The sequence below is a fragment of the Mobula hypostoma genome, chromosome 8 (genome assembly GCF_963921235.1).
Source record: "Mobula hypostoma chromosome 8, sMobHyp1.1, whole genome shotgun sequence".
In the NCBI taxonomy this organism is placed as follows: domain Eukaryota; kingdom Metazoa; phylum Chordata; class Chondrichthyes; order Myliobatiformes; family Myliobatidae; genus Mobula; species Mobula hypostoma.
The window spans coordinates 120,952,515-120,978,868 of NC_086104.1; the positions used below are offsets into that span (position 1 = coordinate 120,952,515).

Genomic DNA, 26,354 nt, shown 5'->3' on the forward strand with positions numbered 1-26,354 from the left:
CTGTGAGTGGGGTGAAGAGGGAGCACTGTGAGACGGGGTGATGAGGGAGAACTGTGGGAGAGTGTGAGGAGGGAGAACTGTGCGAGGGGGTGAGGAGGGAGCACTGTGAGTGGGGTGAGGAGGGAGCACTGTGGGAGGGTGTGAGGAGGGAGCACCTTGGGAGAGGCTGAGGAGGGAGCTCTGTGAGTGCGGTGAGGAGGGAGCACTCTGAGAGGGGATGAGGAGGGAGAACTGTGGGAGAGGGTGATGAGGGAGCACTGTGGGAGGGGTGAGTAGGCTGTGGGAGGGGGTGAGGAGGGAATGTTGTGGGAGGGAGTGAGGATAGAGCACTGTGGGAGGGGGAGAGGAGGGAGCACTGTGAGTGAGGTGCGGAGGGAGCACTGTGAGGGGGGTGAGGAGGGAGCACTGTGAGTGGGGTGAGGAGGAAGCACTGTGAGGGGTGTGAAGAGGGAGCACTGTGGGAGAGGGTGAGGAGGGAGCACTGTGAGATGGGGTGAGGAGGGAGCACTGTGAGGGGGATGAGGAGGGAGCACTGTGGGAGAGGGTGAGGAGGGAGCACTGTGAGGGGGGTGAGGAGGGAGCGCTGTGAGAGGGGTTGACGAGGGACTACTGTGGGATGGAGCGCTGTGGGAGTCAGCTGAGAAGCGAGAGATGTGGTGGAGGGAGGAGAGGGAGCTGAGAGAGGGAAGTGAGGAGGGAGTACTGTGAGAGGGGGTGAGGAGGGAATGTTGTGGTAGGAAGTGAGGATAGAGCACTGTGGGAGGGAGAGAGGACGGAGCACTGTGAGTGGGGTGAGGAGGGAGCACTGTGAGGGGGTGAGGAGGGAGCACTGTGAGTGGGGTGAGGAGGGAGCACTGTGAGAGAGGGTGAGGAGGGAGCACTATGAGGGGGGGAGGAGGGAGCACTGTGGGAGAGGGTGAGGAGGGAGCACTGTGAGATGGGGTGAGGAGGGAGCACTGTGAGATGGGGTGAGGAGGGAGCACTGTGAGGGGGGTGAGGAGGGAGCACTGTGGGAGAGGGTGAGGTGGGAGCACTGTGAGATGGGGTGAGGAGGGAGCACTGTGAGAGGGGTTGACGAGGGAGCACTGTGGGAGTCAGCTGAGAAGGGAGAGATGTGGTGGAGGGAGGAGAGGGAGCTGAGGGAGGGAAGTGAGGAGGGAGTACTGTGAGAGGGGGTGAGGAGGGAGCACTGTGAGGGGTGTGAAGAGGGAGCACTGTGGGAGAGGGTGAGGAGGGAGCACTGTGAGATGGGGTGAGGAGGGAGCACTGTGAGGGGGATGAGGAGGGAGCACTGTGGGAGAGGGTGAGGAGGGAGCACTGTGAGGGGGGTGAGGAGGGAGCGCTGTGAGAGGGGTTGACGAGGGACTACTGTGGGATGGAGCGCTGTGGGAGTCAGCTGAGAAGCGAGAGATGTGGTGGAGGGAGGAGAGGGAGCTGAGAGAGGGAAGTGAGGAGGGAGTACTGTGAGAGGGGGTGAGGAGGGAATGTTGTGGTAGGAAGTGAGGATAGAGCACTGTGGGAGGGAGAGAGGACGGAGCACTGTGAGTGGGGTGAGGAGGGAGCACTGTGAGGGGGTGAGGAGGGAGCACTGTGAGTGGGGTGAGGAGGGAGCACTGTGAGAGAGGGTGAGGAGGGAGCACTATGAGGGGGTGAGGAGGGAGCACTGTGGGAGAGGGTGAGGAGGGAGCACTGTGAGATGGGGTGAGGAGGGAGCACTGTGAGATGGGGTGAGGAGGGAGCACTGTGAGGGGGGTGAGGAGGGAGCACTGTGGGAGAGGGTGAGGTGGGAGCACTGTGAGATGGGGTGAGGAGGGAGCACTGTGAGAGGGGTTGACGAGGGAGCACTGTGGGAGTCAGCTGAGAAGGGAGAGATGTGGTGGAGGGAGGAGAGGGAGCTGAGGGAGGGAAGTGAGGAGGGAGTACTGTGAGGGGGGTGAGGAGGGAGCACTGTGAGGGGGTGAGGAGGGAGCACTGTGGGAGGGGGTGAGGAGGGAACACTGTGGGAGAGGGTGAGGAGGGAGTGCTGTGGGAGGGGGTGAGGAGGGACTGTAGTGGGAGGGAGTGAGGATAGAGCACTGTGGGAGGGGTGAGGAGGGAGCACTGTGAGGGGGTGAGGAGGGAGCACTGTGAGTGGGGTGAGGAGGGAGCACTGTGAGAGAGGGTGAGGAGGGAGCACTATGAGGGGGTGAGGAGGGAGCACTGTGGGAGAGGGTGAGGTGGGAGCACTGTGAGATGGGGTGAGGAGGGAGCACTGTGAGAGGGGTTGACGAGGGAGCACTGTGGGATGGAGCGCTGTGGGAGTCGGCTGAGAAGGGAGAGATGTGGTGGAGGGGGGGGAGCTGTGGGAGGGACAGTGAGGAGGGAGCACTGTGAGAGGGGGTTAAGGAGGGAGCACTGTGAGGGGGTGAGGAGGGGATACTGTGGGAGAGAGTGAGGAGGGAGCACTGTGAGTGGGGTGAGGAGAGAGCACTGTGGGAGGGGGTGAGGAGGGAGCACTGTGGGAGAGGGTGAGGAAGGAGTGCTGTGGGAGGGGGTGAGGAGGGAATATTGTGGGAGGGAGTGCAGATAGAGCACTGTGGGAGGGGAAGAGGATGGAGCACTGTGAGTGGGATGAGGAGGGAGCACTGTGAGAGGGGGTGAGGACGGAGCACTGTGAGTGGGGTGAGGAGGGAGCACTGTGAGGGGGGGTGAGTAGGGAGCACTGTGAGTGGGGTAAGGAGGGAGCACTGTGAGGGGGTGAGGAGGGAGCACTGTGAGTTGGGTGAGGAGGGAGTACTGTGGGAGAGGGTGAGGAGGGAGCACTGTGGGAGGGTGTGAGGAGGGAGCACTATGAGAGGGGGTGAGGAGGGAGCACTGTGGGAGGGGGTGAGGAGGGAGCACTGTGAGTGGTGTGAGGAGGGAACACTGTGGGATGGGGTGAGGAGGGAACACTGTGGGATGGGCTGAGGAGGGAGCACTGTGAGATGGGGTGAGGAGGGAGCACTGTGAGGGGGGTGAGGAGGGAGCACTGTGAGAGGGGTTGACGAGGGAGCACTGTGGGATGGAGCGCTGTGGGAGTCGGCTGAGAAGGGAGAGATGTGGTGGAGGGAGCTGTGGGAGGGACAGTCAGGAGGGAGCACTGTGAGAGGGGGTGAGGAGGGAGCACTGTGAGAGGGGGTGAGGAGGGAGCACTGTGGGAGAGGGCGAGGAGGGAGCACTGTGTGAGAGGGGTTGAGGAGGGAGCACTGTGAGAGGGAGTGAGGAGGGAGCACTCTGAGGGGGTGAGGAGGGAGCACTGTGAGAGGGGTTGAGGAGGGAGCACTGTAAGAGGGGGATCAGAGGAAGCACTGTGGGAGGGGGTGAAGAGGGAGCACTGTGAGAGGGGTTGACGAGGGAGGACTGTGGGATGGAGTGCTGTGGGAGTCGGCTGAGAAGGGAGAGATGAGGTGGAGGGAGGAGAGGGAGCTGTGGGAGGGACAGTGAGGAGGGAGCACTGTGAGAGGGGGTGAGGAGGGAGCACTGTGAGAGGGTGAGGAGAGAGCACTGTTGGAAGGGGTGAGGAGGGAGCACTGTGAGAGGGGGTGAGGAGGGAGCACTGTGAGACAGGTGAGTAGTGAGTGCTGTGGGAGGGGGTGAGGAGGGAATTTTGTGGGATGGTGTGAGGAGGGAGCACTGTGAGAGGGGATGAGGAGAGAGCACTGTGAGAGGGGGTGAGGAGGGAATTTTGTGGGAGGGGGTGAGGAGGGAGCACTGTGAGAGGGGATGAGGAGAGAGCACTGTGAGAGGGGGTGAGGAGGGAGCACTGTGAGTGGGGTGAGGAGGGAGCACTGTGTGAGGGGGTGAGGAGGGAGCACTGTGGGAGAGGGTGAGGAGGGAGCACTGTGAGATGGGGTGAGGAGGGAGCACTGTGAGGGGGGTGAGGAGGAGCACTGTGGGAGAGGATGAGGAGGGAGCACTGTGAGATGGGGTGAGGAGGGAGCACTGTGAGGGGGTGAGGAGGGAGCGCTGTGAGAGGGGTTGACGAGGGAGAACTGTGGGATGGAGCGCTGTGGGAGTCGGCTGAAAGGGAGAGATGTGGTGGAGGGAGGAGAGGAGCTGTGGGAGGGAAGTGAGGAGGGTGCACTGTGAGAGGGGGTGAGGAGGGAGAACTGTGGGAGAGGGTGAGGAGGGAGCACTGTGAGTAGGGTGAGGAGGGAGCACTGTGGGAGGGGGTGAGGAGGGAGCACTGTGGGAGAGGGTGAGGAGGGAGTGCAGTGGGAGAGGGTGATGAGGGAGTGCAGTGGGAGAGGGTGATGAGGGAGCACTGTGGGGGGGTGAGTAGGCTGTGGGAGGTGGTGAGGAGGGAATGTTGTGGGAGGGAGTGAGGATAGAGCACTGTGGGAGGGGGAGAAGAGGGAGCACTGTGAGTGGGGTGAGGAGGGAGCACTGTGAGATGGGGTGAGGAGGGAGCACTGTGAGGGGGGTGAGGAGGGAGCACTGTGGGAGAGGGTGAGGTGGGAGCACTGAGAGATGCGGTGAGGAGGGAGCACTGTGAGAGGGGTTGACGAGGGAGCACTGTGGGAGTCAGCTGAGAAGGGAGAGATGTGGTGGAGGGAGGAGAGGGAGCTGAGGGATGGAAGTGAGGAGGGAGTACTGTGAGAGGGGGTGAGGAGGGAGCACTGTGAGGGGGTGAGGAGGGAGCACTGTGGGAGGGGGTGAGGAGGGACCACTGTGGGAGAGGGTGAGGAGGGAGTGCTGTGGGAGGGGGTGAGGAGGGAATGTAGTGGGAGGGAGTGAGGATAGAGCACTGTGGGAGGGGTGAGGAGGGAGCACTGTGAGGGGGTGAGGAGGGAGCACTGTGAGTGGGGTGAGGAGGGAGCACTGTGAGAGAGGGTGAGGAGGGAGCACTATGAGGGGGTGAGGAGGGAGCACTGTGGGAGAGGGTGAGGAGGGAGCACTGTGAGATGGGGTGAGGAGGGAGCACTGTGGGAGAGGGTGAGGAGGGAGCACTGTGAGATGGGGTGAGGAGGGAGCACTGTGAGAGTGGTTGACGAGGGAGCACTGTGGGATGGAGCGCTGTGGGAGTCGGCTGAGAAGGGAGAGATGTGGTGGAGGGAGGAGAGGGAGCTGAGAGAGGGAAGTGAGGAGGGAGTACTGTGAGAGGGGGTGAGGAGGGAATGTTGTGGTAGGAAGTGAGGATAGAGCACTGTGGGAGGGGGAGAGGACGGAGCACTGTGAGTGGGGTGAGGAGGGAGCACTGTGAGGGGGTGAGCAGGGAGCACTGTGAGTGGGGTGAGGAGGGAGCACTGTGAGAGAGGGTGAGGAGGGAGCACTATGAGGGGGTGAGGAGGAAGCACTGTGGGAGAGGGTGAGGAGGGAGCACTGTGAGATGGGGTGAGGAGGGAGCACTGTGAGATGGGGTGAGGAGGGAGCACTGTGAGGGGGGTGAGGAGGGAGCACTGTGGGAGAGGGTGAGGTGGGAGCACTGTGAGATGGGGTGAGGAGGGAGCACTGTGAGAGGGGTTGACGAGGGAGCACTGTGGGAGTCAGCTGAGAAGGGAGAGATGTGGTGGAGGGAGGAGAGGGAGCTGAGGGAGGGAAGTGAGGAGGGAGTACTGTGAGAGGGGGTGAGGAGGGAGCACTGTGAGGGGGTGAGGAGGGAGCACTGTGGGAGGGGGTGAGGAGGGAACACTGTGGGAGAGGGTGAGGAGGGAGTGCTGTGGGAGGGGGTGAGGAGGGAATGTAGTGGGAGGGAGTGAGGATAGAGCACTGTGGGAGGGGTGAGGAGGGAGCACTGTGAGGGAGTGAGTAGGCTGTGGGAGGTGGTGAGGAGGGAATGTTGTGGGAGGGAGTGAGGATAGAGCACTGTGGGAGGGGGAGAAGAGGGAGCACTGTGAGTGGGGTGAGGAGGGAGCACTGTGAGATGGGGTGAGGAGGGAGCACTGTGAGGGGGGTGAGGAGGGAGCACTGTGGGAGAGGGTGAGGAGGGAGCACTGTGAGATGGGGTGAGGAGGGAGCACTGTGGGAGAGGGTGAGGAGGGAGCACTGTGAGATGGGGTGAGGAGGGAGCACTGTGAGAGGGGTTGACGAGGGAGCACTGTGGGATGGAGCGCTGTGGGAGTCGGCTGAGAAGGGAGAGATGTGGTGGAGAGAGGAGAGGGAGCTGAGAGAGGGAAGTGAGGAGGGAGTACTGTGAGAGGGGTTGACGAGGGAGCACTGTGAGATGGGGTGAGGAGGGAGCACTGTGAGATGGGGTGAGGAGGGAGCACTGTGAGGGGGGTGAGGAGGGAGCACTGTGGGAGAGGGTGAGGTGGGAGCACTGTGAGATGGGGTGAGGAGGGAGCACTGTGAGAGGGGTTGACGAGGGAGCACTGTGGGAGTCAGCTGAGAAGGGAGAGATGTGGTGGAGGGAGGAGAGGGAGCTGAGGGAGGGAAGTGAGGAGGGAGTACTGTGAGAGGGGGTGAGGAGGGAGCACTGTGAGGGGGTGAGGAGGGAGCACTGTGGGAGGGGGTGAGGAGGGAACACTGTGGGAGAGGGTGAGGAGGGAGTGCTGTGGGAGGGGGTGAGGAGGGAATGTAGTGGGAGGGAGTGAGGATAGAGCACTGTGGGAGGGGTGAGGAGGGAGCACTGTGAGGGAGTGAGTAGGCTGTGGGAGGTGGTGAGGAGGGAATGTTGTGGGAGGGAGTGAGGATAGAGCACTGTGGGAGGGGGAGAAGAGGGAGCACTGTGAGTGGGGTGAGGAGGGAGCACTGTGAGATGGGGTGAGGAGGGAGCACTGTGAGGGGGGTGAGGAGGGAGCACTGTGGGAGAGGGTGAGGAGGGAGCACTGTGAGATGGGGTGAGGAGGGAGCACTGTGAGAGGGGTTGACGAGGGAGCACTGTGGGATGGAGCGCTGTGGGAGTCGGCTGAGAAGGGAGAGATGTGGTGGAGGGAGGAGAGGGAGCTGAGAGAGGGAAGTGAGGAGGGAGTACTGTGAGAGGGGGTGAGGAGGGAATGTTGTGGTAGGAAGTGAGGATAGAGCACTGTGGGAGGGGGAGAGGACGGAGCACTGTGAGTGGGGTGAGGAGGGAGCACTGTGAGGGGGTGAGCAGGGAGCACTGTGAGTGGGGTGAGGAGGGAGCACTGTGAGAGAGGGTGAGGAGGGAGCACTATGAGGGGGTGAGGAGGGAGCACTGTGGGAGAGGGTGAGGAGGGAGCACTGTGAGATGGGGTGAGGAGGGAGCACTGTGAGATGGGGTGAGGAGGGAGCACTGTGAGGGGGGTGAGGAGGGAGCACTGTGGGAGAGGGTGAGGTGGGAGCACTGTGAGATGGGGTGAGGAGGGAGCACTGTGAGAGGGGTTGACGAGGGAGCACTGTGGGAGTCAGCTGAGAAGGGAGAGATGTGGTGGAGGGAGGAGAGGGAGCTGAGGGAGGGAAGTGAGGAGGGAGTACTGTGAGAGGGGGTGAGGAGGGAGCACTGTGAGGGGGTGAGGAGGGAGCACTGTGGGAGGGGGTGAGGAGGGAACACTGTGGGAGAGGGTGAGGAGGGAGTGCTGTGGGAGGGGGTGAGGAGGGAATGTAGTGGGAGGGAGTGAGGATAGAGCACTGTGGGAGGGGTGAGGAGGGAGCACTGTGAGGGGGTGAGGAGGGAGCACTGTGAGTGGGGTGAGGAGGGAGCACTGTGAGAGAGGGTGAGGAGGGAGCACTATGAGGGGGTGAGGAGGGAGCACTGTGGGAGAGGGTGAGGAGGGAGCACTGTGAGATGGGGTGAGGAGGGAGCACTGTGAGAGGGGTTGACGAGGGAGCACTGTGGGATGGAGCGCTGTGGGAGTCGGCTGAGAAGGGAGAGATGTGGTGGAGGGGGGGAGCTGTGGGAGGGACAGTGAGGAGGGAGCACTGTGAGAGGGGGTAAGGAGGGAGCACTGTGAGGGGGTGAGGAGGGGACAATGTGGGAGAGAGTGAGGAGGGAGCACTGTGAGTGGGGTGAGGAGAGAGCACTGTGGGAGGGGGTGAGGAGGGAGCACTGTGGGAGAGGGTGAGGAAGGAGTGCTGTGGGAGGGGGTGAGGAGGGAATATTGTGGGAGGGAGTGCGGATAGAGCACTGTGGGAAGGGAAGAGGATGGAGCACTGTGAGTGGGATGAGGAGGGAGCACTGTGAGAGGGGGTGAGGAGGGAGCACTGTGAGTGGGGTGAGGAGGGAGCACTGTGAGGGGGTGAGGAGGGAGCACTGTGAGTGGGGTGAGGAGGGAGCACTGTGAGAGGGGGTGAGTAGGGAGCACTGTGAGTGGGGTAAGGAGGGAGCACTGTGAGGGGGTGAGGAGGGAGCACTGTGAGTTGGGTGAGGAGGGAGTACTGTGGGAGAGAGTGAGGAGGGAGCACTGTGGGAGGGTGTGAGGAGGGAGCACTATGAGAGGGGGTGAGGAGGGAGCACTGTGAGATGGGGTGAGGAGGGAGCACTGTGAGGGGGGTGAGGAGGGAGCACTGTGAGAGGGGTTGACGAGGGAGCACTGTGGGATGGAGCGCTGTGGGAGTCGGCTGAGAAGGGAGAGATGTGGTGGAGGGAGCTGTGGGAGGGACAGTCAGGAGGGAGCACTGTGAGAGGGGGTGAGGAGGGAGCACTGTGAGAGGGGGTGAGGAGGGAGCACTGTGGGAGAGGGCGAGGAGGGAGCACTGTGTGAGAGGGGTTGAGGAGGGAGCACTGTGAGAGGGAGTGAGGAGGGAGCACTCTGAGGGGGTGAGGAGGGAGCACTGTGAGAGGGGTTGAGGAGGGAGCACTGTAAGAGGGGGATCAGAGGAAGCACTGTGGGAGGGGGTGAGGAGGGAGCACTGTGAGAGGGGTTGACGAGGGAGGACTGTGGGATGGAGCGCTGTGGGAGTCGGCTGAGAAGGGAGAGATGAGGTGGAGGGAGGAGAGGGTGCTGTGGGAGGGACAGTGAGGAGGGAGCACTGTGAGAGGGGGTGAGGAGGGAGCACTGTGAGAGGGTGAGGAGAGAGCACTGTTGGAAGGGGTGAGGAGGGAGCACTGTGAGAGGGGGTGAGGAGGGAGCACTGTGAGACGGGTGAGTAGTGAGTGCTGTGGGAGGGGGTGAGGAGGGAATTTTGTGGGAGGGGGTGAGGAGGGAGCACTGTGAGAGGGGATGAGGAGAGAGCACTGTGAGAGGGGGTGAGGAGGGAGCACTGTGAGTGGGGTGAGGAGGGAGCACTGTGTGAGGGGGTGAGGAGGGAGCACTGTGGGAGAGGGTGAGGAGGGAGCACTGTGAGATGGGGTGAGGAGGGAGCAATGTGAGGGGGGTGAGGAGGAGCACTGTGGGAGAGGATGAGGAGGGAGCACTATGAGATGGGGTGAGGAGGGAGCACTGTGAGGGGGTGAGGAGGGAGCGCTGTGAGAGGGGTTGACGAGGTAGAACTGTGGGATGGAGCGCTGTGGGAGTCGGCTGAGAAGGGAGAGATGTGGTGGAGGGAGGAGAGGAGCTGTGGGAGGGAAGTGAGGAGGGTGCACTGTGAGATGGGGTGAGGAGGGAGAACTGTGGGAGAGGGTGAGGAGGGAGCACTGTGAGTAGGGTGAGGAGGGAGCACTGTGGGAGGGGGTGAGGAGGGAGCACTGTGGGAGAGGGTGAGGAGGGAGTGCAGTGGGAGAGGGTGATGAGGGAGTGCAGTGGGAGAGGGTGATGAGGGAGCACTGTGGGGGGGTGAGTAGGCTGTGGGAGGTGGTGAGGAGGGAATGTTGTGGGAGGGAGTGAGGATAGAGCACTGTGGGAGGGGGAGAAGAGGGAGCACTGTGAGTGGGGTGAGGAGGGAGCACTGTGAGATGGGGTGAGGAGGGAGAACTGTGGGAGAGGGTGAGGAGGGAGCACTGTGGGAGGGGTGAGTAAGGAGTGCTGTGAGAGGGGGTGAGGAGGGAGCACTGTGAGAGGGGTTGACGAGGGAGCACCGTGGGATGGAGCGCTGTGGGAGTCGGCTGAGAAGGGAGAGATATGGTGGAGGGAGGAGATGGAGCTGTGGGAGGGACAGTGAGGAGGGAGGACTGTGGGAGCGGGTGAGGAGGGAGCACTGTGAGAGGGGGTGAGGAGGGAGCACTGTGGGAGGAGTGAGTAGTAGGTGCTGTGGGAGGGGGTGAGGAGGGAATGTTGTGGGAGTGGGTGAGGAGGGAGCACTGTGAGTGGGGTGAGGAGGGAGCACTGTGGGAGGGGGTGAGGAGGGAGCACTGTGAGTGGGGTGAGGAGGGAGCACTGTGGGAGGGGGTGAGGAGGGAGCACTGTGGGAGAGGGTGAGGAGGGAGCTCTGTGAGTGGGGTGAGGAGGGAGCACTGTGAGAGGGGATGAGGAGGGAAAACTGGGAGAGGGTGAGGAGGGAGCACTGTGGGAGGGGTGAGTAGGGAGTGCTGTGGGAGGGGGTGAGGAGGGAATGTTTTGGGAGGGAGTGAGGATAGAGCACTGTGGGAGGGGGAAAGGAGGGAGCACTGTGAGTGGGGTGTGGAGGGAGCACTGTGAGGGGGGTGAGGAGGGAGCACTGTGAGGGGGTGAGGAGAGAGCACTGTGAGGGGGGTGAGGAGGGAACACTGTGAGTGGGGTGAGGAGGGAGCACTGTGAGAGGGGTTGACGAGGGAGCACTGTGGGATGGAGCGCTGTGGGAGTCGGCTGAGAAGGGAGAGATGTGGTGGAGGGAGGAGAGGGAGCTGTGGGAGGGACAGTCAGGAGGGAGCACTGTGAGAGGGGGTGAGGAGGGAGCACTGTGGGAGAGGGCGAGGAGGGAGCACTGTGTGAGAGGGGTTGAGGAGGGAGCACTGTGAGAGGGGGTGAGGAGGGAGCACTCTGAGGGGGTGAGGAGGGAGCACTGTGAGAGGGGTTGAGGAGGGAGCACTGTAAGAGGGGGATCAGAGGAAGCACTGTGGGAGGGGGTGAGGAGGGAGCACTGTGAGAGGGGTTGATGAGGGAGGACTGTGGGATGGAGCGCTGTGGGAGTCGGCTGAGAAGGGAGAGATGAGGTGGAAGGAGGAGAGGGAGCTGTGGGAGGGACAGTGAGGAGGGAGCACTGTGAGAGAGGGTGAGGAGGGAGCACTGTGAGGGGGTGAGGAGAGAGCACTGTTGGAAGGGGTGAGGAGGGAGCACTGTGAGAGGGGGTGAGGAGGGAGCACTGTGAGAGGGGTGAGTAGTGAGCGCTGTGGGAGGGGGTGAGGAGGGAATTTTGTGGGAGGGGGTGAGGAGGGAGCACTGTGAACGGGGTGAGCAGGGAGCACTGTGGGAGGGGGTGAGGAGGGAGCACTGTGAGTGGGCTGAGGAGGGAGCACTGTGGGAGAGGGTGAGGAGTGAGCACTGTCAGTGGGGTGAGGAGGGAGCACTGTGGGAGGGGGTGAGGAGTGAGCACTGTCAGTGGGGGGAGGAGGGAGCACTGTGGGAGGGGGTGAGGAAGGAGCACTGCGGGAGAGGGTGAGGAGGGATCTCTGTGAGTGGGGTGAGGAGGGAGCACTGTGAGAGAGGGTGAGGAGGGAGCACTGTGAGGGGGTGAGGAGAGAGCACTGTTGGAAGGGGTGAGGAGGGAGCACTGTGAGAGGGGGTGAGGAGGGAGCACTGTGAGAGGGGTGAGTAGTGAGCGCTGTGGGAGGGGGTGAGGAGGGAATTTTGTGGGAGGGGGTGAGGAGGGAGCACTGTGAGCGGGGTGAGCAGGGAGCACTGTGGGAGGGGGTGAGGAGGGAGCACTGTGAGTGGGGTGAGGAGGGAGCACTGTGGGAGAGGGTGAGGAGTGAGCACTGTCAGTGGGGTGAGGAGGGAGCACTGTGGGAGGGGGTGAGGAGTGAGCACTGTCAGTGGGGGGAGGAGGGAGCACTGTGGGAGGGGGTGAGGAAGGAGCACTGCGGGAGAGGGTGAGGAGGGATCTCTGTGAGTGGGGTGAGGAGGGAGCACTGTGAGAGGGGATGAGGAGGGAGAACTGTGGGAGAGGGTGAGGAGGGAGCACTGTGGGAGGGGTGAGTAGGGAGTGCTGTGAGAGGGGGTGAGGAGGGAGCACTGTGAGAGGGGTTGACGAGGGAGCACCGTGGGATGGAGCGCTGTGGGAGTCGGCTGAGAAGGGAGAGATATGGTGGAGGGAGGAGAAGGAGCTGTGGGAGGGACAGTGAGGAGGGAGCACTGTGAGAGGGGGTGAGGAGGGAGCACTGTGAGGGGGTGAGGAGGGAGCACTGTGGGTGCGGGTGAGGAGGGAGCACTGTGAGAGGGGGTGAGGAGGGAGCACTGTGGGAGGGGTGAGTAGTAGGTGCTGTGGGAGGGGGTGAGGAGGGAATGTTGTGGGAGTGGGTGAGGAGGGAGCACTGTGAGTGGGGTGAGGAGGGAGCACTGTGGGAGGGGGTGAGGAGGGAGCACTGTGAGTGGGGTGAGGAGGGAGCACTGTGGGAGGGGGTGAGGAGGGAGCACTGTGGGAGAGGGTGAGGAGGGAAAACTGGGAGAGAGTGAGGAGGGAGCACTGTGGGAGGGGTGAGTAGGGAGTGCTGTGGGAGGGGGTGAGGAGGGAATGTTGTGGGAGGGAGTGAGGATAGAGCACTGTGGGAGGGGGAAAGGAGGGAGCACTGTGAGTGGGGTGCGGAGGGAGCACTGTGAGGGGGTGAGGGGGGTGAGGAGGGAGCACTGTGAGGGTGTGAGGAGAGAGCACTGTGAGGGGGGTGAGGAGGGAACACTGAGTGGGGTGAGGAGGGAGCACTGTGGAAGAGGGTGAGGAGGGAGCACTGTGAGATGGGGTGAGGAGGGAGCACTGTGAGATGGGGTGAGGAAGGAGCACTGTGGGAGGGGGTGTGGAGGGAGCACTGTGAGTGGGGTGAGGAGGGAGCACTGTGAGAGGGGGTGAGGAGGGAGTACTGTGAGGGGGGTGAGGAGGGAGCACTGTGAGTGGGGTGAGGAGGAAGCACTGTGAGTGGGGTGAGGAGTGAGCACTGTGGGAGGGGGTGAGGAAGGAGCACTGTGGGAGAGGGTGAGGAGGGAGCTCTGTGAGTGGGGTGAGGAGGGAGCACTGTGAGAGGGGATGAGGAGGGAGAACTGTGGGAGAGGGTGAGGAGGGAGCACTGTGGGAGGGGTGAGTAGGGAGTGCTGTGGGAGGGGGTGAGGAGGGAATGTTGTGGGAGGGAGTGAGGATAGAGCACTGTGGGCGAGGGAGAGGAGGGAGCACTGTGGGAGGGGGTGAGGAGGGAGCACTGTGGGAGGGGTTGAGGAGGGAGCACTGTGAGTGAGGTGAGGAGGGAGCACTGTGAGAGGGGGTGAGGAGGGAGCACTGTGAGAGGGGTGAGTAGTGAGCGCTGTGGGAGGGGGTGAGGAGGGAATTTTGTGGGAGGGGGTGAGGAGGGAGCACTGTGAGCGGGGTGAGCAGGGAGCACTGTGGGAGGGGGTGAGGAGGGAGCACTGTGAGTGGGGTGAGGAGGGAGCACTGTGGGAGAGGGTGAGGAGTGAGCACTGTCAGTGGGGTGAGGAGGGAGCACTGTGGGAGGGGGTGAGGAGTGAGCACTGTCAGTGGGGGGAGGAGGGAGCACTGTGGGAGGGGGTGAGGAAGGAGCACTGCGGGAGAGGGTGAGGAGGGATCTCTGTGAGTGGGGTGAGGAGGGAGCACTGTGAGAGGGGATGTGGAGGGAGAACTGTGGGAGAGGGTGAGGAGGGAGCACTGTGGGAGGGGTGAGTAGGGAGTGCTGTGAGAGGGGGTGAGGAGGGAGCACTGTGAGAGGGGTTGACGAGGGAGCACCGTGGGATGGAGCGCTGTGGGAGTCGGCTGAGAAGGGAGAGATATGGTGGAGGGAGGAGAAGGAGCTGTGGGAGGGACAGTGATGAGGGAGCACTGTGAGAGGGGGTGAGGAGGGAGCACTGTGAGGGGGTGAGGAGGGAGCACTGTGGGAGCGGGTGAGGAGGGAGCACTGTGAGAGGGGGTGAGGAGGGAGCACTGTGGGAGGGGTGAGTAGTAGGTGCTGTGGGAGGGGGTGAGGAGGGAATGTTGTGGGAGTGGGTGAGGAGGGAGCACTGTGAGTGGGGTGAGGAGGGAGCACTGTGGGAGGGGGTGAGGAGGGAGCACTGTGAGTGGGGTGAGGAGGGAGCACTGTGGGAGGGGGTGAGGAGGGAGCACTGTGGGAGAGGGTGAGGAGGGAAAACTGGGAGAGAGTGAGGAGGGAGCACTGTGGGAGGGGTGAGTAGGGAGTGCTGTGGGAGGGGGTGAGGAGGGAATGTTGTGGGAGGGAGTGAGGATAGAGCACTGTGGGAGGGGGAAAGGAGGGAGCACTGTGAGTGGGGTGCGGAGGGAGCACTGTGAGGGGGGTGAGGGGGGTGAGGAGGGAGCACTGTGAGGGTGTGAGGAGAGAGCACTGTGAGGGGGGTGAGGAGGGAACACTGAGTGGGGTGAGGAGGGAGCACTGTGGAAGAGGGTGAGGAGGGAGCACTGTGAGATGGGGTGAGGAGGGAGCACTGTGAGATGGGGTGAGGAAGGAGCACTGTGGGAGGGGGTGTGGAGGGAGCACTGTGAGTGGGGTGAGGAGGGAGCACTGTGAGAGGGGGTGAGGAGGGAGTACTGTGAGGGGGGTGAGGAGGGAGCACTGTGAGTGGGGTGAGGAGGAAGCACTGTGAGTGGGGTGAGGAGTGAGCACTGTGGGAGGGGGTGAGGAAGGAGCACTGTGGGAGAGGGTGAGGAGGGAGCTCTGTGAGTGGGGTGAGGAGGGAGCACTGTGAGAGGGGATGAGGAGGGAGAACTGTGGGAGAGGGTGAGGAGGGAGCACTGTGGGAGGGGTGAGTAGGGAGTGCTGTGGGAGGGGGTGAGGAGGGAATGTTGTGGGAGGGAGTGAGGATAGAGCACTGTGGGCGAGGGAGAGGAGGGAGCACTGTGGGAGGGGGTGAGGAGGGTGCACTGTGGGAGGGGTTGAGGAGGGAGCACTGTGAGTGAGGTGAGGAGGGAGCACTGTGAGAGGGGGTGAGGAGGGAGCACTGTGAGTGGGGTGAGGAGGGAGCACTATGGGAGGGGTGAGTAGGGAGTGCTGTGGGAGGGGTGAGGAGGGAATGTTGTGGGAGGGAGTGAGGATAGAGCACTGTGGGAGGGGGAGAGGAGGGAGCACTGTGAGTGGGGTGCGGAGGGAGCACTGTGAGAGGGGATGAGGAGGGAGCACTGTGAGTGGGGTGAGGAGGGAGCACTGTGGGAGGGGTGAGGAGGGAGCACTGTGAGGGGGTGAGGAGTGAGCACTGTGGGAGGGGGTGAGGAAGGAGCACTGTGGGAGAGGATGAGGAGGGAGCTCTGTGAGTGGGGTGAGGAGGGAGCACTGTGAGAGGGGATGAGGAGGGAGAACTGTGGGAGAGGGTGAGGAGGGAGCACTGTGGGAGGGGTGAGTAGGGAGTGCTGTGGGAGGGGGTGAGAAGGGAATGTTGTGGGAGGGAGTGAGGATAGAGCACTGTGGGCGAGGGAGAGGAGGGAGCACTGTGGGAGGGGGTGAGGAGGGTGCACTGTGGGAGGGGTTGAGGAGGGAGCACCGTGAGTGGAGTGAGGAGGGAGCACTGTGAGAGCGGGTGAGGAGGGAGCACTGTGAGTGGGGTGAGGAGGGAGCACTATGGGAGGGGTGAGGAGGGAGCACTGTAAGGGGGGTGAGGAGGGAGCACTGTGAGTGGGGTGAGGAGTGAGCACTGTGAGATGGGGTGAGGAAGGAGCACTGTGAGAGGGGTGAGGAGGGAGCACTGTGAGTGGGGTGAGGAGGAAGCACTGTGAGGAGGTGAGGAGGGAGCACTGTGGGAGAGGGTGAGGAGGGAGCCCTGTGAGTGGGGTGAGGAGGAAGCACTGTGAGGAGGTGAGGAGGGAGCACTGTGGGAGAGGGTGAGGAGGGAGCACTGTGAGATGGGGTGAGGAGGGAGCACTGTGAGATGGGTTGACGAGGGAGCACTGTGGGATGGAGCGCTGTGGGAGTCGGCTGAGAGGGGAGAGATGTGGTGGAGGGAGGAGAGGGAGCTGTGGGAGGGACAGTGAGGAAGGAGCACTGTGAGAGGGGGTGAGGAGGGAGCACTGTGGGAGGGGGTAAGGAGGGAGCACTGTGAGAGGGGTTGACGAGGGAGCACTGTGGGAGGGCAGTGAAGAGGCCTTCACTCTGTATAATCTCACAACACCCTCCACCCTGTTCATCCCTCATCCCGTCTATTTCTCCTTTGTTGCTTTTCTGTTCCACTTTCACCTTGCCTCTCCCTCATCTCCTACCCCTACCCTCTCCACCCTCTCCCTCCACCTCCCACCCACCCCCATACCTTGTACCAGCGCCGCAGCCACCAGCAGTATTATAGTAGGTCCCATCATCTGAGAGGCCGGGACCCTTTGCAGCTCTTCACAGCTCTGGGGACAAACACAGCCCAATATCAGTGTCACTCGTTGTACCAGGATACCCAACCAAACCCCCTCAGAGACACTCACTGTCCCAGATTACCCCACCCAAAACTCCTCAGAGTCACCCTGTCCCAGATTACCCCACCCAAACTCCCTCAGAGTCACCCTATCCCAGATTACCCCACCCAAACACCCTCAGAGTCACCCTGTCCCAGATTACCCCACCCAAACCCCCTCAAAGTCATTCTGTCACCGATTACCACACCCAAACCCCCTCAGAGTCACTCTGTCCCAGATTACCCCACCCAAAGCCCCTCAGAGTCACTCTGTCCCTGATAACCCCACCCAAACCTCCTCAGAATCACTCACTGTACGAGATTACCCCACCCAAAACCCCTCAGAGTCACTCTGTCCCAGATTACCCCACCCAAACCCCCTAAGAGTCACTCTGTCCCAGATTAACCCACCCAAACCCCCTCAGAGTCACCCTGTCCCAGAATACCCCACCCAAACTCCCTCAGAGACACTCACTGTCCCAGATTACCCCACCCAAAACTCCTCAGAGTCACCCTGTCCCAGATTACCCCACCCAAACTCCCTCAGAGTCACCCTATCCCAGATTACCCCACCCAAACCCCCTCAGAGTCACCCTGTCCCAGATTACCCCACCCAAACCCCCTCAAAGTCACTCTGTCACCGATTACCACACCCAAACCCCCTCAGAGTCACTCTGTCCCAGATTACCCCACCCAAAGCCCCTCAGAGTCACTCTGTCCCTGATAACCCCACCCAAACCTCCTCAGAGTCACTCACTGTACGAGATTACCCCACCCAAAACCCCTCAGAGTCACTCTGTCCCAGATTACCCCACCCAAACCCCCTAAGAGTCACTCTGTCCCAGATTAACCCACCCAAACCCCCTCAGAGTCACCCTGTCCCAGATTACCCCACCCAAACTCCCTCAGAGACACTCACTGTCCCAGATTACTCCACCCAAACCCCCTCAGAGTCACCCTGTCCCAGATTACCCCAACCAAACGCCCTCAGAGTCACCCTGTCCCAGATTACCACACAAACCCCCTCAGAGTCACTCGTTGTACCAGGATACCCACCCAAACCCCCTCAGAGACACTCACTGTCCTAGATTACCCCACCCAAACTCCCTCAGAGTCACCCTGTCCCAGATTACCCCACCCAAACTCCCTCAGAGTCACCCTGTCCCAGATTACCCCACCCATACCCCCTCAGAGTCACTCTGTCCCAGATTACCACACCCAAACCCCCTCAGAGTCACCCTGTCCCAGATTACCCCACCCAAACCCCCTCATGGTCACTCTGTCCCAGATTACCCCACCCAAACCCCCTCAGAGTCACTCTGTCCCAGATTACCCCACCCAAACCCCCTCAGAGTCACCCTGTCCCAGATTACCACACCCAAATCCCCTCAGAGACACTCACTGTCCCAGATTACCCCACCCAAACCCCCTCAGTCACCCTGTCCCAAATTACCCCACCCAAACCCCTTCAGGGTCACTCTGTCCCTGATTACCCCACCCAAACTACCTCAGAGTCACTCACTGTCCCAGATTACCCCACCCAAACCCCCTCAGAGACACCCTGTCCCAGATTACCCCACCCAAACCCCCTCAGAGTCACTCTGTCCCAGATTACCCCACCCAAACCCCCTCAGAGTCACTCACTGTACCAGGATACCCACCCAAACCCCCTCACAGTCACCCTGTCCCAGATTACCCCACCCAAACCCCCTCAGAGTCACTCTGTCCCAGATTACCCCACCCAAACTCCCTCAGAGTCACCCTGTCCCAGATTACCCCACCCAAACCCCCTCAGAGACACCCTGTCCCAGATTACCCCACCCAAACCCCCTCAGAGTCACTCTGTCCCAGATTACCACACCCAAACCCCCTCAGAGTCACCCTGTCCCAGATTACCCCACCCAAACCCCCTCATGGTCACTCTGTCCCAGATTACCCCACCCAAACCCCCTCAGAGTCACTCTGTCCCAGATGACCCCACCCAAACCCTCTCAGAGTCACCCTGTCCCAGATTACCACACCCAAACCCCCTCAGAGACACTCACTGTCCCAGATTACCCCACCCAAACCCCCTCAGTCACCCTGTCCCAAATTACCCCACCCAAACCCCCTCAGGGTCACTCTGTCCCTGATTACCCCACCCAAACTACCTCAGAGTCACTCACTGTCCCAGATTACCCCACCCAAACCCCCTCAGAGACACCCTGTCCCAGATTACCCCACCTAAACCCCCTCAGAGTCACTCTGTCCTAGATTACCCCACCCAAAACCCCTCAGAGTCACTCTGTCCCAGATTACCCCACCCAAACCCCCTCAGAGTCACTCACTGTACCGGGATACCCACCCAAACCCCCTCACAGTCACTCTGTCCCAGATTACCCTACCCAAACCCTCTCAGAGTCACTCTGTCCCAGATTACCCCACCCAAACCCCCTCAGAGTCACTCTGTCCCAGATTACCCCACCCAAACCCCCTCAGAGTCACTCTGTCACTGATTACCCCACCCAAACTCCCTCAGAGTCACTCTGTCCCCGATTACCCCACCCAAACCCCCTCAGAGTCACTCTGTCCCCGATTACCCCACCCAAACCCCCTCAGAGTCACTCACTGTACCAGGATACCCACCCAAACACCCTCAGAGTCACTCTGTCCCAGATTACCCCACTCAAACCCCCTCAGAGTCACTCTGTCCCAGATTACCCCACCCAAAACCCCTCAGGGTCACTCTGTCGCTGATTACCCCACCCAAACCCCCTCAGAGTCACTCACTGTCCCAGGATACCCTACCCAAACCCCCTCAGAGTCACCCTGTCCCAGATTACCCCACCCAAACCCCCTCAGAGTCACTCTGTCCCAGATTACCCCACCCAAAACCCCTCAGAGTCACTCTGTCCCTGATTACCCCACCCAAAGCCCCTCAGAGTCACTCACTGTACCAGGATACCCACCCAAAACCCCTCAGAGTCACTCTGTCCCAGATTACCCCATCCAAAACCCCTCGGAGTCACTCACTGTCCCAGGATACCCTACCCAAACCCCCTCAGAGTCACCCTGTCCCAGATTACCCCACCCAAAACCCCTCAGAGTCACTCTGTCCCTGATTACCCCACCCAAAGCCCCTCAGAGTCACTCACTGTACCAGGATACCCACCCAAACCCCCTCAGCATCACTCACTGCCCCAGATTAACCCACAAACCCCCTCAGAGTCACTCTGTCCCAGATTACCCCACCCAAACCCCCTCAGAGTCACTCACTGTCCCAGATTACCCCACTGTACCAGGATACCCACCCAAACTCCCTCAGAGTCACTCTGTCCCAGATTACCCCACCCAAACCCCCTCAGAGTCACTCTGTCCCAGATTACCCCACGCAAAACCCCTCAGAGACACTCACTGTCCCAGATTACCCCACAAACCCCCTCAGAGTCACTCACTGTACCAGGATACCCACCCAAACCCCCTCAGTCACTCACTGTCCCCGATTACCCCACCCAAACCCCCTCAGAGTCACTCACTGTCCCAGGATACCCACCCAAACACCCTCACCGACACTCGCTCTCCCACCCAAAACCCCTCAACAAATGCAGGGAGCACACAAATGAGGGAAACCCCTCTCACTCACTCCTGAGCCTCCTCGGTGAGGGTGGTGGTGGAATGGGAAGGATAGAGGGAGGTAGGGTGAGGGAGAAGGAGGGTGCGGTGTTGGAAGAGTGAGGAGTATGAAGAGCGAGTGAGGGGGAGAGAAAGAGAGAGAGAGGGAAAGAATGGGAATGAGAATGGGAGAGAAGCAGAGAGGGGAGAGAGAGAGAGTGAGAAAGAGTGGGAGGGACGGAAAGAGAGGGAGGGAGACAGAGGGAGGTGATGAGGAGTGAAAGAGCAAGAGAGGAAGTAGGAGTGAGGGGGAGAGACAGAGAGAGAAAGAGTATGGGGGGGTGTGGAATGAGAGGGAGGGAGAGAGAAGTGTGAGGGGGGAAGGTGAAAGGAAAAGAGGGAGAGAGAATGGGAGCAGGTTAAAGATGGGGAGTTAGGGGAAGCTGTGAAAGGGGTGAAGTGGAAGGGTTAGAAAGAAGAGGAGAGAGGGGGAGAGGTGGAGGTGCTAAAGATAATGCAGCCAGAGTATGATCAAAGAGGAGGAGGGGTTGAATCGAAGAGCGTGAACAAACGGGAGTGAGTGAGAGTAGGAGAGGAGAGAAGAGGCAGAGAGAACGGAATGGGAAGGGTGGGAGAGGAGGTAGAGCGAAGGGGAGGGGGAGAGGATGCAGGGAGAAGGGGAAGGCTGAGGTAAAACGAGAGAGGAGGAGGGAATGAGGTGTATAGGAGGGGTGTTATAGGCAGCGGTCGAGTCGGTGGACAGGGAGACAGAGTAGTCTCAGACTGACAGCTCACACACTCAGCCCCGTCCAGCACAACAGTCAAAACTGCTTCCAGAGTCCAGCTGAAAAGCAGCAACACAGCACACCACATAAGGAGATATCGGACAGGCAGAGTCACCGGGGAGGAACCAGGGAGTGTCTGAGAGCGAGAGAGCGAGTGAGAGAGAGAGAGGGGGGAGGGAGCAGAGAGAGGGGAGGGAGCAGAGAGAGGGGGGCAGAGAGAGAGAGGGAGGCAGAGAGAGAGGGAGGGAGCAGAGAGAGAGGGGCAGAGAAAGGGAGGCAGAGAGAGAGGGAGGGAGCAGAGAGAGAGGGGCAGAGAGAGAGGGAGGCAGAGGTAAGAAGGGAGAGTGAGAAAGAAGGAGTGAGAGGTGGAGGGAGTGAGAGGGAGTGAAAGGGAAAGATAGAGAGGGACAAACAGCGGGGGAATGAAGACAGAGAAGGAGAGGAACAGAGAAGAGAAAGGAAGAGATAGAGGGGGAGCGATGGAGAAGGAGAAGAGGAGAGATGGGGGGAGAGGAGGGAGAGAAGGAGGGGAGAGGGTTGATTGAGAGAGAGAGTAAGGGAGAGTATGGGAGAGGGAGGGATAGAGAGGTGGTGGGGGAGGGAGAGAGATGTGGAACAGAGAAGGAAGGAGGAAGGAAGAGGGAGGGAGGAAGAGACAGAGGAAGGAAGAGTGGGAGGGGGAGAGAGAGGGAGATGGAGGAAGAGAGGGGGACAGAGAGAGATGGAGGGCGAGAGGGAGATGAAGAGTGGGGGAGGGAGAGATTGAGGGGGCGATTGAGGGGGAAGAGAGGGAGGGGAGTGAGGGAGAGGGAGGGAGGGAGAGGGAAAGGGATGGAATGCGATAGAGTGTTGAGGGGAGGTGGAGGGAAGAGAGAGGGAGGAAGGTGGTGTGGAGAGATAGGGAGGGAAGGGGGTGTGGGGAGAGAGTGTGTGGGAAGGGGTGTGGGGTTGGAGGGAGAGGGTGTGGGAGGTGGTGGAGAGAGAGGGTAGGAGGGGTGGAGGAGGGAATGTGGGGAGAGAGGGAGGGAGAGGAGAAAGAAGACATGAGAGAGTGAAGATTAAAGCGGGGATAGAGAATGAGAGGGGCTGAAGATGGAGGGAGTGCAAAGCTGTGAAGGGGGAAGGGAAGTGGAGGGGAAACAAGGAGGGAAGAGTGGATGCACTGAAGAAAATGCGAGGAAGCTCAGAACAAAAAAAGGTGGAGGGATGAATTGCAAAGTGTGAACAAGCAGGAGAGTGACGGGGAAGGAGAGAGGAGGGAGCAGAGAGGGGAAGAGATAATGGGAGGGGGAGCGGAAAGCTGAGGGAGAACCTGGTAAAACAAGTGAGGAGGAGGGAATGAGGTGGACAGGGAGACAGGGTAGTTACAGACTGACAGCTCACACACTCAGCCAAGTCCAGTCGAACATTTAAAACTGCTTCCAGAGTTCAACTGTAAATCAGCTACACACCACATAAGGAGATATCGGACAGGCAGAGTCTCCGGGGAGGAACCAGGGAGTGTCAGAGAGAGAGAGAGAGAGAGAGAGGGGAGGGGCAGGGAATGGAGGCAGAGAGAAAGGGAGTGGGGTGTGGAGGCAGGTGGAGGGGGGAAGCAGAAAGAGAGGGAGAGAAAGATGGTTGGGGTAAGGAAGATGTGGAGAAATGGGAACAGAAAGGGAGGGGAGAAGGCAGAATGAGGGGATGGAGAAAGTGATGGGGGATGGAGAAGGAGAAGAGGAGAGAGGGACGGGAGAGGGGGAAACAAGAGGGAAAGAGTGGGTGGGAAAGGGAAGGAAAGGGAGGGAGAGGGATGGAGAAAGATGGTGGGGGAGTGAGGGAGATGGAGATAGAGGGCAACACAGAGAGAAGGAGGGAGTAAGAGCGGTAGGGAGGGAGACATGGAGGGAAAAATAGAGGGAAAGAGGAGGAGGGGAGAGATGGATGGAGGGAGAAAGATGGGGAGAGATAGGAAGAACAGGGCAGGGGGGAGAGAGAATGAGAAGAGGTGGTGAGAGGGAGAGGGGAAGAGAGAGAGGGTGAGAGAGGCAGGGAGAGGGGTGGGAGAGGGAGGGAGAGAGAGGGAGGGAGAGAGAGGGAGGGGAGAGAGGGGTTAGGAGGGGAGAGAGATGGAGATAGAGGGGACCATAGAGAGAAGGACGGGATGAGAGAGGTAGGAAGGAATAGATGAAGGGGAAAGTTGGAGTGATAGTCCAGGAGGGGGGAGATGGAGTGGGAGAGATGAAGATGCAGAGAGAGGGGGCAGAGAGGTAAGGAGGGAGGGGAAGAGAGATGGGGTGTAGAGAGAGGGAGAGTGAGAGTGTGTGCAGAGGAGAGAGTATGTGGGGGAGAGAGAATGAGGAGAGAGCGGGGAGTGAGAGGTGGAGAGGAGTGAGTTAGAGGGGTGTGCAGGAGAGATGACATTGAGGAAGAGGGAAACAGAAAGGGAGGGGAGAATGGAAGAAAGGATGGAGTAAGATATGGAGGAGAGGGGGAGAGATGGAGGGGAAAAGGGGAGGGAGGGTAGGAGTGGAGAGAGGGAGAGTGAGAAAGGGATGATAGGAGAGAGATGGGGGAGAGAAGGAGAGAAGGGGAGAAGAGGAGGGGGAGAAAGGAAAAGGAAGTGTGGGGAGAGGGGAAGATAGTGGAGGAGAGAAAATGAGAAAGTGAAAGGGGGTGTGGGGTGAGAGAGAGTGTGGAGGGAGAGGAGAGGGAGAGGGGGAGAAGGAGTAAGAGGAGAGAGAGACAAAGGGGGAAGAGAGAGGGAGATGGTGGGTGGGAGAGAAGATAGAGAAAGGGGGGAACAGAGAGTTTGGGAAGGAAGAGTGAGGGATGAAGGAAGAGATGCAGAGGAGAGATAGAAGACAGGAGGACAGAGGGAGAGGAGAGGGGAGAGAGGGAGAGGAGAGGGGAGGGAGAACAGGAGAGGGCAAGGGAAGGAGAGAGAGATGGTGGGAAGGAAATAGAGGTAGGGAACATGGAGAGAAGAAGAAAAGAGAGCAAGAAAGAGATGGAGGGAGAGAGATGGGGTGAGGTAGAGATGGAGGGAGAGTGGAGGGGGGCAAGAGGGAAAGGGAGAGAGGGAGGAGGAGATAGTGGGGAGAGAGGGAAGGGGTGAGGGAGGGAGCAAGAGGGAGAGAGTGAGAAGGGGAGAGGGGGGAGAGATGGAAGGAGAGTGAGGAAGGATAGAGAGGGAGGTTAGAGATGTAGAGGAGAGGGAGAGAGGGAGTGAGCAATGGGGGAGGGGATGGGGAGAGATAGAGTTGGAGAGAAAGGGGGATGGGGAGAGAGAGAGGGGTTGACAGGGAGTGAGAGGGGGAGAGGGAGGGGAAGAGAGGGAGAGAGAAATAGGGGTGGAGAGGGATGGGGAGATGGAGGGGAGAGAGAGGGGGAGAGAGGGAGGGAGAGAAAGGGGGATAGAGAAGGGGCAGGGATTGGGAGAGATGAGGGTGAGGGGAGAGAGAAAGGAGAAGGGGACAGAGGGAGGGGGAGAGGGAGGGACAGGTGGAGAGGGAGCATGTGAGAGGGAGGGGATAAGAGAGCGGGAAGAAAGGGAGGGAAGAGGGAGAGGGAGGGAGAAAGGGAATGTGCAAGAGGAAGGGGGATGAAGGAGGGGAGAGAGGGGGAGGGAGAACAGGAGGGGGAGATAGGGAAGGGGAGAGGAAAGGAGAGAGAGATGATGGGATGGAGATGGGGATACAGTGGAACATCAAAAGAAGAAAAGAGAGAAATAGCCAGAAGGAGAAAAAGGGGAAAGATGGCGGGAAAGAGATGGAGGGGGATAGGAGAGGGGGCATGAGAGATGGGGAGAGAGGAAAGGGGGAGAGGGAGGGAGTAAGAGGGGGAGAAAGGGAGAGGGGGAGATGGCGGGAGAGTGAGGAAGGATAGAGGGAGAGAGGAGGAGAGAGAGGGGAGAGACAGGAGACAGGGGGAAGAGAGAAAGAGGGGACAGAGGGAAGGGGTGAGGGAGGGGGAGAAAGAGGGGGGAGAAAGGGGGGAAGGTAGGGGAGAGAGAGGGAAGAGGAGGGAGAGATGGAGAGAGGGGAAAAGAAAAGGGAAGAGATGGCGGGAGAGGGAGGGGCGGGGGAGAGAGAGGGTGTGAGAGGGAGGGGGAGAGAGGGAGGGGAAAGAGGGGAGAGAGAGGAGTAAGTGGGGTAGAGGGAGAGTAGGGGGAGTGGTTGAGAGTGAAGGGGATATGGGATTCCAGAGCTCAAGGCCCAGGCAGTGAAGGGACCATGTTAGAGTGGGTCATAGAGACTGGGAGGGATGTGAGAGAGGAGGAAAGACTGGGACAGAGGGAGGGGACGAGAGATACTGGCACACCACAGACTCACGGATGGGTGCTTGGATGTGACCACTCACCAGATACAGCAGATGGACACAGGTCTCCAGGGCCGTGGAGCTCAGGCCACACTCGGAAGCAAACGGGCAGGGTGGGAAGGGTAAGGGGCAGAGTGGGACGCCAGCGTTGACAGACAATGGCTCTGTCCCGGCTCAGATTGGTCACCGGCACTGAGATCAGTCCCGACAGTTACACAATCACTGCCTTCCCACACCGCCACCCCTCCCATCGATTGCAACCGGCAGCTGAAGTTTCCTGTGTGTTCAAACACAGTGCAACAGGATTTGGGAAGTGGTCACTTCCTCCCTGACTCCTGCAGAGGTGCCGTTTCAGTCTGAGCCTCAGAAGCACACTGGCTGGCTGGCTGGCGGTGTGGGGGGTGCTGTGCAGCTGGCAGGAGGGGGGAGAGACGGGATCAGAGGGGAGGAGAGAGAAGAGGGGCATCAGAGAGAGGAGGGAGAGGGCAGGGAGAGCAGGGGAGGGTGGGTGATGAGATGGGGAGACGGAGAGAAGGGGTATATACACATGTGTGCGCACACAGTACACACACACACACACACACACACACACGGTACATATACGTGTGTGCACACACACAGTACATATACACACGCGCACATATACACACACACAGAGTACACACACACACACGCACACACGTGCACACACACACACACACACAGTACATATACACACGTGTGCACACACACACACACACACACACCTCTAATCCTGGGGTTACAACACTGCACATCCACAGCATGGACGTGGTCATTAAATCTCAGTCTGCCACCATCCCTCCTCCCTGTCCCCTGTTTTGCACAGGCACCTCACCCTGGCAACATGGGAAAAACAGCTGCGGCAGAGTGCACAGCAAGATTCCACAGGGCACTGCCCCTCCCACAGCTTTCCCTCCTCACTGCCCTTCCCACTAGGTGGTACTCGCTCGGTGTGAAGCCCTTCACACTGTGACAGCAGAAGGACACATTCAGCCACACAAGGCTGCCGTTCCTGATGGAGTAATAGTGAAATTCCGGGTCCGACTTTCCCAACAAGGTGGCAAGTGCAGCCGTGTATGGTGTCATATTGAAATCGCCAGGCCTGGCCAGAGCTTCCCTGTCCAGAATGTCACACTCTCCCCATCTCAGTCAGACACACAGTGGGAGGGGTGATGAGGAGAGAGTGCTGTGGGAGGGGCGGTGATGAGGGAGCACTGTGGGAGGGGACAGTGAGGAGGGACGGGGTGATGAGGAGGGAGCATTGTAGGAGAGGTGATAAGGTGGGAGCTGTGTAGGACGAGGCGATGAGGAGGGAGCGCCGTAGGAGGGGGTGGCAAGAAGGGAGTGCTGAGGG

The 26,354-nt window shown here is 60.5% G+C and overlaps 1 protein-coding gene across 3 annotated transcripts in view; it reads right to left on the minus strand.

The window, feature by feature from the left end:
- The window catches only part of LOC134350889 (myelin-associated glycoprotein-like), a 65,594-nt gene extending 40,360 nt beyond the window's left edge, over positions 1-25,234 (minus strand). For 2 of the 3 annotated variants that reach the window (XM_063056695.1, XM_063056693.1), the window contains exons 1-2: positions 25,022-25,234; positions 16,173-16,257 (exon numbers count right to left, since the gene is read on the minus strand). In XM_063056695.1, coding sequence (XP_062912765.1) covers positions 16,173-16,221 — 49 coding nt within the window. In that variant the 5' untranslated portion in view covers positions 16,222-16,257; positions 25,022-25,234. Of the gene's footprint in view, positions 1-16,172; positions 16,258-19,926; positions 20,931-25,021 lie in introns of those variants that run through there. The other variant, XM_063056694.1, reaches the window with a different exon arrangement.
- Between the last annotated feature and the right edge of the window lie 1,120 nt (positions 25,235-26,354).